General features: G+C 43.8%; 1 protein-coding gene across 7 annotated transcripts in view; it reads right to left on the bottom strand.

The window, feature by feature from the left end:
• Positions 1 to 14,364, bottom strand: part of MYPN (myopalladin) — a 127,172-nt gene that overhangs the window by 45,305 nt on the left and 67,503 nt on the right. For 6 of the 7 annotated variants that reach the window (XM_034775469.1, XM_034775471.1, XM_034775472.1 and 3 more), the window contains 6 exons: positions 10,764 to 10,835; positions 10,402 to 10,543; positions 8,624 to 8,647; positions 4,473 to 4,589; positions 3,372 to 3,741; positions 69 to 668 (listed from right to left, as the gene is read on the bottom strand). In XM_034775469.1, coding sequence (XP_034631360.1) covers positions 69 to 668; positions 3,372 to 3,741; positions 4,473 to 4,589; positions 8,624 to 8,647; positions 10,402 to 10,543; positions 10,764 to 10,835 — 1,325 coding nt within the window. Of the gene's footprint in view, positions 1 to 68; positions 669 to 3,371; positions 3,742 to 4,472; positions 4,590 to 8,623; positions 8,648 to 10,401; positions 10,544 to 10,763; positions 10,836 to 14,364 lie in introns of those variants that run through there. The other variant, XM_034775474.1, reaches the window with a different exon arrangement.

Raw genomic sequence — 14,364 nt, 5'->3', positions numbered from 1 at the left:
CAGAAATTAACCATGGTTTCAAAGTAACTTCCTGTACCAACTTCAGCTTGTAAGTTTGTGCTACTTACGCAGCTGGTGCGCTTCTAGGCAGACCCATAGCATTGGTTGGTGGTACAGAAGGAAGTGAAGGAAGAACAGAACTGAGAAAGGCTACTGGGTTCTGAATCCGGCTGATTGGAGAGACAGGAGTAGGAAGTACGCTGTGGGGCTGAAATTGGTTCAGGCTAGATATAGAAAGCAATAGTGGAGGCAACACTGATTCTTTGGGACTTGCTAGAGGCTGCTCACTTTGGCTTGTAAACCCTCCCGGAGACCTTGTCTGGATTGGTGGAGGAGATCCTACGAAATTTTCCTTGTTCATTGTTCTTTGGGTTCCTTGAGGCACGCTGCTGAATGTAGGCACTGGGGAGCTGGAAGGGGAGTTGATAGGTGGTGTGGTGTTCTGGGACACAAGGAACTGTTTCGGTCGGGTATAGCTGAATGTCTGTGAAGGAGAGACTTTGGCCTGCTTGTATATAGTTGATGTAGACTGCTGGTTGAATGAAGTAGCGGAGTTCAATATACCTGTGTTGAATGGCAGTTCTCTTGGAGATGGGGGAGATGGCTGCTGTAGATGCTGCTGTTCAAGTAAGACCTGGTTGTGGAGCTGTTGTAACTGGGTGGGATCTCTGTATACAAAACAAGGATGGGTGAAATCTGTCATGTGCCACACCAAACTGTTAAACAGGTTGTCTGCGCTGCCACTGTAATTCTTAGAGTATAAATTTCCATGTGCAGCTGGTCAGACCACAGGCTCAAAAGGAAAGGTGATGCTAATAACAAAAACTAGGGAGAGCTTCTTTCCTTCTCCCAGCTCCAGTTACATGCCATGTTCTGTGGCATCAAGCAAAAAGAACAATATCGGGTGGAAAGGAAATATTGTTCAAATAAACCACTCCTTTCCCCTGCTAAAAGCCTGTCCCCTTTCTTCCCAGTGCCATAATACATACTATCTGATTGGAACAGTTTTGGTTTTTTAAACTTTAACAGGTGAAGAGAACTATTTGCAGGAAAATAAAACTCTGATCTGGAGACTTAATTTCCTCTATTTTAAGGGAGTCAGATTCTGCTGTTATGGTTAGTAGTTAGTAGTTCGTCTCCACTGAAGTCTGTGAGCTTGCATTGGTGTAACTGAGAGAACAATTAAAATGAACTTTTACAATCCAATATCAAGCCTGCCTTTTTAACATCTATTAGGAGTTTAAACTAAGTGCTGAAGCCAACAGTATAGTAAACAAAACTCTATAATAACTACACTTCAAGAGTAAATGTAATCAGCCTTAATTTGGCTAGTGTTGACATTCAGTGCAGGGCTGGAGTACATCATTCAGGGAGTAGCTGCCTTTCATGCAATTTTTATTTCCTAGATGTTATTTATAGCGGAGGTCTTTGTTCACTTTGCAGTCAAAGCAAATTATTCCCCGCATTATGTGATATATTTTGTTATTATGCATGTGGAAATATAGCATATGGATAATAGGCTGCCTTTCCCCTTAGTGAAAAACAACATAAATGACAAATATGAGAAGTGAAGAGTCATCATATAATAAATTGCTCAATTTTCCTTTAATATCTAACAAAGAAAGATAGAAAAGCTGCTATTGCTTATTTTTTAATGTTCATTTTATATTGCACTTTAGTCTTCACCATTCTATATAGAATCTTCAAACCTTATGGTGCTTTCATCTGTCTATGAATTCACTTACATTTTCTTTACAGGATTTATATGTTTCACATGAAAATGTATCTTTCTGAAAGTTTAAAAGTATAAACTGCCCCAAACTGGAACTCCAAATCCAAACCCCATGAATTTAGTGGATCTTCAGATTTATTTAAATGTAACTGTTGTTCTTTACATAATTTAGTACCCACAAAAATTATGTTAAAAGAACATTATTAAGGTTTCAAAGTCAAGCACTCAAAAGTTACGAAATGCCAGAATTAAGGTTGCCTGTGCACATTTAATTTGGCCTCCTTGGGCATCTGCATTATGATACAGCCTTTCATTACATGATCACATATTATTTTTTCCACAGGACCCCGTAGTCATTCAAGTGCTGGGCAACATTAATAATGTTGTGAAGCCTTACCGTGTCCCTCCTCAGCCCTTTTTTCTATAGACTAAATATGCCCAATTCTTTCAACCGTTCATCACGTCAGGTTTTCTACATCTCTTATCATTATTGTTGCTCTCTTTTGGACTCTCTCCAGTTTGTTCACATCTTTCTTAACATGTGGTACCCAAAACTGGACACATTACTCCAGTTGAGGCCTCAGCAGTGCCAAATAGAGTAGAACAGCTACCTCCCTTGGCCTCCATATAACACTCCTGTTAATACATCCCAGAATGACAATTTCCTTTTTCACAACAGCATCACACTGTTGACTCATATTCAATTTGTGATCCATTATAACTCCCAAATCCTTTTCTGCAGTACTACCATCTAGCTTATTATTCCACATTTTGTAGTTGTGCATTTGATTTTTCCTTTCAAATGTGCCAAACAAGCTGTTGGCAAGTCACTTAATCTCTGTTTTCTCATCTGTAAAAGTGATATGATACTACACACTTGCCTCAAAGTATTGTTAATTTTGTAAAGTACTTTTAGATCTTTAAATGAAAGATGCTATGTAGGTTTCCTTGTTTATTTCTTTTCTATAAAGGGCTCTACACTGCTTGCTAAATTGGATTTGAGGCAAGGAATTCTATAAGTTCCATTAGCAAAAAGATAGAAGTTTATTTCTTTAATTAACTGCAAAAGGGCGTTCAGATAAAAGAGGACGCAGTTTGAGTGTAAATCGTGGTTGGGATTCCAAAAGTTGCCCTTGAACAATATTACACTGGTCCTTAAAATCTCCCCTCAGACCACAGTGTTCTAATCCTGCACTTGTCTGGTATCACACCATCTTAAACCTCTAAATATTTTATTTGTCTCAGGATGAGATTCATTTTCTGGGTTATAAAGTTATAAGGGAAGGTCTCATGAATCTTCAGTTGCATATTCAAGAAATACTACACCTACCAGTCTATATGAAATACAAAATTTTATGTAGCCACTCCAGATAAGATTACATAAGCAGAGCTAAGTGAGAAATTTGCAAAGTTTGCTTGCATTTTGCCTGGATCCAGGCAGTATGATTAATCTCTTACTTGCAACAACACACACAGAATATCATAGAATTCACGACACAAAAAGAAATGGGAAAATATTTTTTAATTTTAAAAAAATGTTGTAATGCACTTTCATTTCCTCATGAAATACACATGAAATCAGAGGTAATTTAATGGTATGTGATTTCTAATATTAAGACTTAAAATCCCTTTTACTTACAGTTTTGGTTTGGCCAGTACTGGAGGGGGCTCTTTTGTAGGTGAAGTTGGCTCTGGTATTTTCATTGTCTGTCCATTAATCCTCTCCTGGAAGTAGTGTGGTCTAACCTGGTTTGCAGATACTCCTCCATCTTCTGATGATGTTTCACTTCCTTTATCATCTTCGGGCAGTTTAAAGTGCACCCGGAGGCCTATCTTAGAACTTGACCTGGGTTCATTATGGTTCACAAGGACCCCTTCTAATTTAGGTTTTGGGGGCTGATCCACCACTGGAAGTGAAGGGATGAGTCGGGTAGGATGTTGTTCAGCAGCAATTAAGTTGATTGAGCTCATTGTATGAAGGGCAGCAGTATTGCTATGGTCCTCAGGCCCTGAAATGGCAAATATTAAACTTATGCTGTTACTTAAATTTGGTGAATTAGATTACAGTAAAATCATAACTGTTGCAGTTAGGAAAGCTCAGGTTAATGCCTTACCTAGCTTTGGAATGAATTGTTTGGCTATATTCATACACATACCTATTTCTTAAACTTAACAGAGAATATTATAAAAAAAAAAAAAAAAAAGAAAGAATCTTTCTACAATTGGAAAGATCTAGAGGTGACCCACACCTCTGTTCCCCAATGAGTTCACAAGCATCTTCAGAATCAGTCAGAAAAATTCTCTAGCTTTTATGGTTGCAAAGAAAACCTTCCAAACATGAGTGAAATGCAAACTAATGCTGTGCTGGGTCTTTTTTCCATTTATTGATGCGTTACTCAACCAGCTGCTTTGTATCTCAGAAGCTCAAAGCAGGTGAGTGGCAATTGAGGAGCTGGGCCAACGTGTTCGTTTTGGGCTTTAGTCTATAGTAAGAGAACTGATACACTGGAGAGAATCAAGAGAGATTACAAAAAAGATTATTGATCAAATCCTGAGGTCAGTGAGAGTTTAGCTTGAGAAAAGACTGGCGCAGGATTTGTCCCTTCATGTCCTACAAGGATGGACAGAAGTACTCTAACTGGAGAAGTTCTGAAAAGACACAGCAATCTGCTCTATACAATATCACAGCCTGATCCAATTATATGTACTTGCAAGAAAGTTACTAAAAATTCTCTCTTACCTTTAACAATTAGACAAGCGATGCTAGAGACAGTGCCATATTTATTGCTTGCAGTACATGTGAAACTCCCAGAGTCTTCTGAAAACACCTCAGCAATTACCAAAGTGCAAATCTCCTCTGAAATTCATCAGCAGAAATATTAGTGTTTTATCGCCCACTGTAAGTGAACTCATGCTAATCAAACACATAAAGGCCTTGCCTACATTAGGACGTTTTCTAAAAATTTCCCACTATTGCTAAGACTGATTCAGCTTCACCACTGTTAACAATGTTGGCAGCCCTAGCATAAGTTGGCTACCAGCTGTCATTGGCAGGTCTGCAGCAATTGGTGTTCATCTATAATAGGGCTCTAACATTGCTTGCACAAGTGAAGCTGAACAGGTGTTAGCAACATTGGGAACGTTTTCTAAAATGTCCTTACTACGGTTGCCAATTTTGTAATATTTAAAACCCAGACACTCCAGCAGGAGTACCAGAACCTCCCCCGCCCCACCCCACCCCCAGCCCGGGGCCCTCATGCTCTCCCCACACCCCTCCCCATTCCACGTTACCCGTGGGGGAGGTGCTCTGTCCTCCCTGGCGCTGGCTCTCCCCGGCATGTTCGGCCAGCCTCCCTGGCAGCCAGGCCCGAGTGGGGAGTGGGACTGAGTTGTTCCCAGTCGCTGCTCTGTGCAGCATAGCCAGCTGCCTTTGAGAGAGCCTGGTTGGGGACAGGCGGTGGTGGCAGCCTGCTCCCTGCCTGGGCTCGGCTTCCGGGGACACGAATAGGGTTGCCAGATATCTGCTTTTCAACTGGAACACCCGGTCTAAAAGGGACCCTGGTGGCTCTGGTCGGCACTGCCGACTGGGCCATTAAAAGTCTGGTCGGCAGTGCAGCAAGGGCCTGGGACTAAGGCAGGCTCCCTGCCTGCCCTAGCTCCATGCAGCTCCAAGAAGCAGTTGCCAGGTCCCTTCAGCCCCTAGGTGCATGGGCTGCCAGAGAGGCTCCACACGCTGCCCCCACCCCCAGTGCCAGCTCCGCAGCTCCCATTGGCTGGGAACCGCGACCAATGGGAGCTGCAGGAGTGGCACCTGTGGGCGTGAGGGCTGCGTGCGGAACATCCCTGGCCACCCATGTGACTAGGGGCTGCAGGGACCTGGCGGACGCTTCCTGGGAGCCGGCAGGAAGCACCGCCGGGATCCTGTACCCCAACCCCCTGCCCCAGCCTGGCATCCCCTCCCACACCCAAACTCCCTCCAAGAGCCCACACCCTGCATCCCCGGCCCCACCCCAGAGCCCACACCCCTAACCAGAGCCCTCACCCTCCACACCCCTGCCCCAGCCCGGAGCCCACTCCTTCACCCTAACCCCCTCATCCCCGGCCTCACACCAGAGCCCATATCCTCAGCCAGAGCCCGCACCTCCTCCCACACTCTGAATACTTTGGCCCCAGACCGGAGCCCCCTCCTGTATCCCAACCCCTCATCCCCGGCCCCACCCCAGAGGCTGCACCCCCAGCCAGAGTCCTCACCTCCCAGCTCCTGTACTTCAATGCCCTGCCCCATCCTGGACCTTCTCCAGCACCCTGAACACCTCATTTCTGGCCTCACCTGGAGCCTGCACCCACAACCCATACTCCCCCCTGACCCCAACCCCCTGCCCCAGCCCAGAGCCCTCTATTGCACCACAAAGCCCTCATCCCCAGCCCCACCTCAGAGCCCGCACCCCCAGTCAGAACCCTCACCCCCCCTCCCACACCCCAACCCCCTGCCCCAGCCCAGTGAAAGTGAGTGAGGGTGGGGAGAGCAGTGACGGAGGGAGAGGGTATGGGGCAAGCGGGGGCGGGGCCTTGAAGAAGGGACAGGGCATGGACAGGGTCATGGTCATAGGAAGGGGTGTTCGGTTTTGTGCCACTAGAAAGTTGGCAACCCTAGACAGGAGCCAAGCATGCCAGGGGGGAGGGAGGGCTCTGGCTCGTTCAGTCACTGTCCCTGAAAGCTGAGCCTGGACGGGGGGCAGCCTGCCACTGCTGCCCCTTCCCTGCCAGGCTCTCTCCTAGGTAGCGGGCAGCGTCCTAGTGGCCAGAAGAGGCTCTGGTCCATCCCATTCCACTCCCTGCCCGGGCCAGCTGCTGGGTGGGCCCTCGACCCTGTATGTCCCTCTCCCCCACCCCGCAATGCATCGCCTAACCACACTTTCTTTGTCCGGTCAGTGTTTTTGACCAGCCACTGTCAGGTGCCCCTTTTGACTATATACAAGGTCAGAACACAAGCTCCCCTTCACTAAGGAGCTTAAAATTGAATTTAAGCAAATACAATGGGCCAAATCTTTCCAAACTGCAATCAGAAAGGCTTTTAAGGCCCCAAGATAGGTGGAAAAATGGGTGCAGTTAGCTGGAAACAGTTTAGGTACGATCATCCCCTGAGGTGAAAAAACTATACTTAGGGCCTGACTTTCAAATTTACAGGCACAATTTTGCACATGGAGTGAACTGTGCCCACAGTCCCACATCAGAAAGTCACTCTTTCTGTACCATGGAGACTCATTGTGGGCAACAAAGTGTGAATACAAATTTGGTAATTTGGTTTGAAAATCAATCTGTGACTATGCTGTTCCTAGCTGACCAGTGTCTGACATGTCTTGGCAGCTGCTGCAAGCTGATAAATGCTCATCATGGTGGGATTGTTTGTATTTAGTCAAGCAGCAAGGTTGGATAGCATTTCAAGATTATAGAAGTCTGCGCTGACACAGTTTTCTTCAAGGACCAGTGAAAGTTTTACTGTTGCTTTGTAAGAACTTTCGCAGGAAGAATGGGTGATCTATCAGTATCTTGGAGAGGAGGGGAGGGTGACCACGGCACATTTTGATTTGTTAACCCTTCATACTTATTGGGAGAAACCAATAGCCGTACAGAAATTACTTGCCAATGAGGGTAACAGAATAATTATTTATTATAATGCTAGTTTGTAGTAGTATAGTACCTAGCTTATGCTAAAATTTGCCAACCACTGCTTATATGGAATTCCAGATTCTTTTTGAATGAGCAGTGGATTATGAGTCAGTGGCAACTGCACCCAGCTGATTACCTGCTAACATCTGCTTCACATTAAGCAGCAATACCACTAGCTGATAAATGATGGCATTGGCGGATTCTGGTGGAAGTTCCATCTAGTCATTCCTGAGCTGAAGTGAAAGCTATTGTGGAGCAGGAGAAAATGTAGGAATCCACAGCGATTTGTTTGAGACTTTAAAACAAAACAAAAAACCTCTCTGCAAGGGGCTGAGGGCAAAAAAATGTTAAATTTCTTATTTATAAAAATGACAGTTAAAAATAGTGATTCAGTAATTTACGGCTACTTTCTCAGGTGCAGGGAATTTTCTGTTTTTCAAATGTACACCTTTATTCTTTAATAATTAAACTATCATTAGAGCAGAGACTTCCTTATGGGGAAGCAATCACAAATTCCAAATCTTCTGGGTTTTTGTACATCTATTTTTGTATTTCTAAATTACACTGTGAAGAGTAGCCCATGCTCAGCCCTGGTCCCTGACACTGGCAAAACTAGCCACTGATAGGATTTTGTGATGTCAGGGGTTGAATGTCTGATGTGGCACTCTCAGATTTCATTTGTTGAGTGCAGGGGTGGTAAGAGGGAATAGCTGACATGGCTAAACATCTGAGTCAATGCTCCCTGACTGGCAAACTGGATAAAAATAGTCTATTCCTACATCATCTGATGTACATTTGACCCCAAGAAAATAGGGGACCATAATACAGACTATCCCATTCATATTTAGCCTGTGAGCAAGAATACTTGGGTTCCAGGTTGGGTCAGATCAGAACAGAGTGGAGGCCTTATTGTTTTCTTCTAAAATGAAAGAAGTTACTTCGCTTTAGTGGGTTTTCTCTTTTTCAGAGCTTCTATACTTTCACCTTTATGGAACACTGTACAGTAAATAATATTTGAGTACAATGGATAAAAGAAAAGTCTATGTGAAATTTACTTTTTGCATTCAAATACAGAAATTTGCACCAAGAAAAAATCTGCAGCCAGGAGTAAAAATTACCACCAACCTTATTTGTTTTCACTGTTAGAATTCTTTTATTTTATCTTATTAAATCCTCATGTTTATATAATCCTAAAGAAATTAAACATTAGATTATATTTACCTGGCTCAGTCATAGATCGAGGTTCTAAAGAGGAAAAACAATAGCAAAAGAATTACTGGATTGAATATATCATTAATTTTATGAATATGCTTCATTTTTCTCACTATGACCCACTATGAAGCGATGTCTCAGTTCTCCATTTACTGTAACATACCTTTCAATATAAATTTCTGTTCATGTGCCAACAAAAAAACTGAATTTTTAGAGTAAAGAGAATAGCAAATCCATAAAATGCATCCTCCTGCTCTGGGCTGGTCAACAGAGAGTAATGTTCCAATTAACTCTTTGGAAACAGCAGAAAGAGATTATCCACATTTTGAAAATAGGTGTTTGTAAGTCCATATGTATACATAGACCTGAAATTTTACTGATTATTTACCACAAATGTGTGCAGTTTGTGTGTGAATCAAGCTAATCAAGCAAATAGGTAGCTAGCAGTCCATAAACACCAATATACTAGGGGTTAACATTAAAGATTAAACACTTCTCAGTTGATGGGACTGTACAGAAATGGAGTAGGAGACAAATAGAGAAAGACAGACAACCAGGAAACAGGCAAAGGAGTAGAGGGAGATGGAAGCAAAAGATAGCAGTAACATAGAACTCAAAGAAACTATGTAAGGTAAGGAAGACAAAGGGATATTTGGTCACAAACTCAAGAGAAACAAAAACAAAAAACAAACAAATTGAAATTGTGATTGCTCGTGGCCCCACTCTAAAGTGCAGTCATATGGGGAAAGCCATAATCTGGCCCTTTATATTTAGGTGAAATCAGCATATAGAATCATAGGCACTGACTTTCTGATTTCCCTGGGAGTGCTCGACCCCTGCTCCGCCGCAGGCCCTGCCCCCACTCTACCCCTTCCCCCAAAGCCCCACCCCATCCCGCCTCTTTCTGCCCCACTCCACCCCTGCCCCACCTCATCCCTCTCCATTCTGCCCCCTCCCCAAAACGCGTCCTGTCCTCGCTCTGCCTCTTCCTGACTCCGCTCCTCCCCAGTGTCTCCTGCCCTCCGCTGATCAGCGATGGGTGGGAGGTGCTCTGGGGGAAAGGGGAGGAGTTGATCGGCAGGGTCCGCTGGTGTGTGCTGAGCACTCAGTATTTTTTTTCGTGAATGCTCCAGCCCCAGAGCACCCACGAAGTCAGCGCCTATGTATAGAGTGTTACAGTGATGTCTCCAAGGAGCTGTGTCTACTCTGTCCATTATTCAGGAAATCAATCTGAATATGTAGGACTGGGTAGACTGGAATCCTTTCCCAGCCCTTCGTCAGTAAACCCCACAATAAAACAAGGTGAATTCTTACAACTAAATTCTAAATCAGAACTTCAGAATTGGGGCCCACTAGCAAGGACTCTACTTATCACATAATGAAGTTGATTATCTTCCACTGATGTAAAGGAGAGCAAGCTTCACCCCCTGGAAGAGCATACAGTCTTTGCATTGCTGTTCATGACAGGCATTCTGCCACAGGACACCAATTTTAAATTGCAAATAGCACCTACTGAGGAGATGCTCTGAATGACTACATCCCCTTCACTACACCCTCCCGTGAAGCACCACCCTTTGAGGCAACACTGGGTCCTTGAGGGATCCCAGAGAAGTGGGACTTGTGTGTATCTTGAGCCAATGCAACACTACTGCTGATGTCTGTCAGCATAAACCATAGTTTAATATAGCTCTATGCATTGTAACCAAACATTCCAAGAGCAAATATGTCAGCATTTGTTTAAATGTCTATAATATAGCAGACAAAGCATTTCAATGCAGGAAACATACTTTTTTGTAATATTCTAAAATCCGGAGAATCTTGTATTAATGTCCCTTCTCTGTACCATTCAACCTTTGGAGAAGGAGCTCCTTTCACCCTGCACTCAAAGACAACCAGCTGACCCTCAGAAGCTGAAATATCCTGTAGCATCTAAAATATAAAAAAGATCAATATATTGTTTAATGATTCTGGAAGTAAAACTGAGTCTTATGACTTCGCAACATGTTTTAAAAAAAAATCTGATAGACAAGAATGCTGTAGATTTCCTTTTTGCTATATAGCAACAGTAGGAAACAAAGTTTTAAGTTATGTATGCATAAAAAATCAGTTGAGTTGTTTCATTTTGAAATGTGTAATCAAAACAAATTACCTTTGTAAACACAGGAGCAGCTATTAAGGGTCTTCCATCCAATCCTTGCAAATAATTAGTGGGGCTTTGACTCTGGAGGTTAAGAGATATGCAATGGTGAAGTTTAGATATACAATGGGTATTATGCAGTACACAGGAGAAACATATGATATCCCTCACACTTCAAATGGAATCTACTGTAAAGTCAGAACGCTCATTACCAGTCTATTTAAATGTTTTACCTTGAAAGTGTTTTCTGTTCACAAGCTTATAACTGTTCCCTAGTTCAAGATAGTTATTCCCAAATTAACAGGGAACCTCTTCAAGTTGTTGCTGCACTGAAATGTCCTTGCAGTTATATCAGTCCTTGCTTGACAGGCTACTGTACATCACTCTGCTCTGATTGGCTACAGTTTTCAGAACTTCGGCCATTTACCCACAACAAATAGCTGCCTCAGCATCTGACTGGACACTCTCATAGCCCTACCTCACATAACCCCAATCTTGTCACTATCTACTCATGTTGCTCCTCTGTGTCCCTTGAAAAAGACTTATTCCCCACACCCTGCCCTGTGACCTCCAACCCTGTATCTATTCTAGCATTTAAAAAACATGTGTAAAATATATCTGCAGTACCAGTAGTAACAGCAGTGGGAGTGCTAGTATAGGTAAAACTCTAGAGATATGCCGAGCTCTTAGGCACACTGTGCTGTCTAACCCTGGTCGTAGCAAGTCTTCTTGACAGTGGTAAAAATGCTGGTAGCTGGCAGAGTCCTGAGCTAGTGCTCCCACCATTGTTACAGCTGGTGGAACTGACTAGGTGTTACTAATCGTGGAAAACATTTTAGAAAAAAGACTAGGCCTAAAGAGTAGTTCCTCTGACTGGCTGAGACAGTCCATTATGAGATTTGTCTCTCAGTAACTGGACAACTATATCTTAGCAGTGTGCACTTCTAAATTTAAAATAAAATAAATAAAATAGACAATGAATTGATATGGCAGATTTGATTATACCACAGTTAAGCATAGTAACATGCAGAGCTTTAAGCCATAATGTACAAAAGTTTTCTTCTAAAACTACTGGCTGTTCATTTTTAAAAGTATGTCGAATGAGTTAATCTCCAAATTGGATAGGGAGCTTTATAATGTGAAAGACAGGCTCTCCACAAGAAAATCTTAGGAGAAATCCTATCCCCATTTCAGTCAATGGGAGTTTTGCCATTGATTTCCATGGGGGACCCCTTAACTCTCCAATCCAAACTTGGAATTGCAGATGTGAAAATATATTCCACCCAGAGCCAGATTAACCATTAGGCTAATAAGGCTATAGTCTTAGGCCCTCCTATTTTTTAGGCCCTACTGGTCAGGCAGGGGGCGTGGTCAGCAGTGCCGGCTTTAGGACGATTCCCCTGATTCCCCCGAATCGGGCCCCGCACCTAAGAGGGCCCCGCGCCCACGCCTAAGAGGGCCCGCGCCCTAAAGAAGAGCGCCTATTTTAGGTGTCTTTTTAATTTTTACTCACCCTGAGGCGGTCCCGGTCTTCGGCGGCGGGTCCTTCACTCGCTCCAGGTCTTTGGCGACATTTCAGCGGCGGGTCCTTCGGTGCCGCGGAAGACCCAGAGCGAGTGAAGGACCCACCGCCAAAGACCCGGACCGCCGCCGGGTATTTGAATCGGGCCCCGCACTTCCTAAAGCTGGCTCTGGAGGTCAGGGGGCTGGGTGAGGGAGGAGGGGGAGAGCAACCTTGCTCATGTAGCCCGCTGGAGCACTCCCCTGCCAGCGGGAAAGGCAAAGCACCCCCGGTGGGCTGTGGCTAGGAAGTAGCTCAGCCAGCAGCCATCACTGCACTGCAGGAACACACTGATGGGTATTCGGTTAACACTGGTGACCGGACACTAAAAATCCACTTGCCACGGGAACTGATGCCAGGCGTGGGTGTAGTTTAAGCAGGCATTGTTCCCCCCTCTGCTCCTCCCACCCCCAATTTCTCCGGAGCTCTGTTTAGCTGTCAGGGAGAGAAGAGGCTCCCTCTGTCCCCCTCCTCCACTGAGGGCTGCAGGCATTTCCAGGATGCTGCCTCCTGGGTCCTAGTGCCCATCTCCGTCATCTTCTATGTGTGCTGGATCCCGTTTCTGGACAACTGGTGAGTGCCTGGGGAGGGGGGAGCAGGGCAAGGGGCCGGCGGGGAGAAGAGGCAGTACCAGAGCGGTAGGGTGAGAAGCTTGCACAGAACCTGCACCCACTCTATCCAGCTCCAACCAGAACTATTGCCCCGCCCATGTATAAGGAACGAATTCCCACACATCTGTAGGAAAAACAAAACAAAACATCCCATTCTGGATACCAGTACTTTAACTTTTACAGTACCTTCCATTGAGGGGCTTCAGATTTATGATGCACTGTGTTCAATACGGTATTGAACTGTACTAAAAATAAAAAAAAAATCCATTTTTTTTCTTTGATGTATTTTTCTGTACTGGGATACACAGGCAACCAAGTTCTTTCCTTATGCTCAGCTTAGTTCCACAACGCATCTTTGTACTTTTAAGGGGTTGCAAAAGTACTGGAGGAAGCTCAACACAGTGTTGAAGGTTTCTCCCTTCCCTCTCCCTCAAGGATTTTAAATCCACTTGTTAGCAGGCTATGATAGAAAGACTGGCTGAATAGGCTAAAGGCAGGTTCTGTCCATTTACCGGTACTCTAGCAGTTCAATCCTTCATAAAAGTACCTCACATTTGATTTTTTTCGAGTTTTATTCCAAAAACTTAAAGTTAAATAAAGCTGAAGTTAGTCCTCATTTTTCTGCCCCAACTCAAACTAACTTCTTTCCCAAGTGGAAAATGTTGGATAAGCATGGACTGTGATTTGAGGAGGGAATGAGAACACAGGCCAATTCCTGCTGACAGTTACTCCTGTGTAGCCTTATTGACTTCAGGGAGAACCGATTTTTGCACAAGAATAGATTTTGGTGCCTTCTGCTTTTTCACATCTGGTATAAGCAGAATCTCATTCACTTTCCTCCCCTAAACTCTGAGCAGTTTAAGGAAAAAATAAGCAAGGTCTGCTTGATTTACACAGGCAAATGAAACAGGAACACCAGTCTTAAACAAACACCAGACCTGATGTAACAAGGGTGTCACTACAGCAGCCTTGGTTGGACTGTTCTTTTGAAAGATCCTTAATAGTCCTTTTAAGATGCTAATTTTCAGTGAAGTCTTTTGTTCAGGGGGGCAGAGAACACAACAAGGAATAGCTCTGTTTTGTCAACTCCTAGTCATTCAAAATCTGAAAGCCTTTAGATTAAGTTTGTTTAATGTTTTTACAGTGATTTTGAAGAGCTAACATAGCACAGAAGTGCTAAATATTATGACTGGGCAACCATCTAAAGATCTATGTCCCTTCTAGCTGTTACCTTTTTCTTTCAGAAAGTTTAAAACAAACAAATGCAAACAGTAAGGGCTGGTGCACACAGAACTCATGCTTAAAAAACCTCATGTCAGAGCTGCTGATCACACATTCTAGAATAGATAATACTTAGTCCTGCCATGATTGCAGGGGACCAGACTAGATGACCTCTCAAGGTCCCTTCCAGTCCTATGATTCTGTTCTATGATTCTAATTG

Source organism: Trachemys scripta, chromosome 7, assembly GCF_013100865.1.
Source record: "Trachemys scripta elegans isolate TJP31775 chromosome 7, CAS_Tse_1.0, whole genome shotgun sequence".
NCBI lineage: Eukaryota > Metazoa > Chordata > Testudines > Emydidae > Trachemys > Trachemys scripta.
Note: the sequence above shows the minus strand (reverse complement) of the source record. Positions and strands in the feature narration are given on the sequence as shown.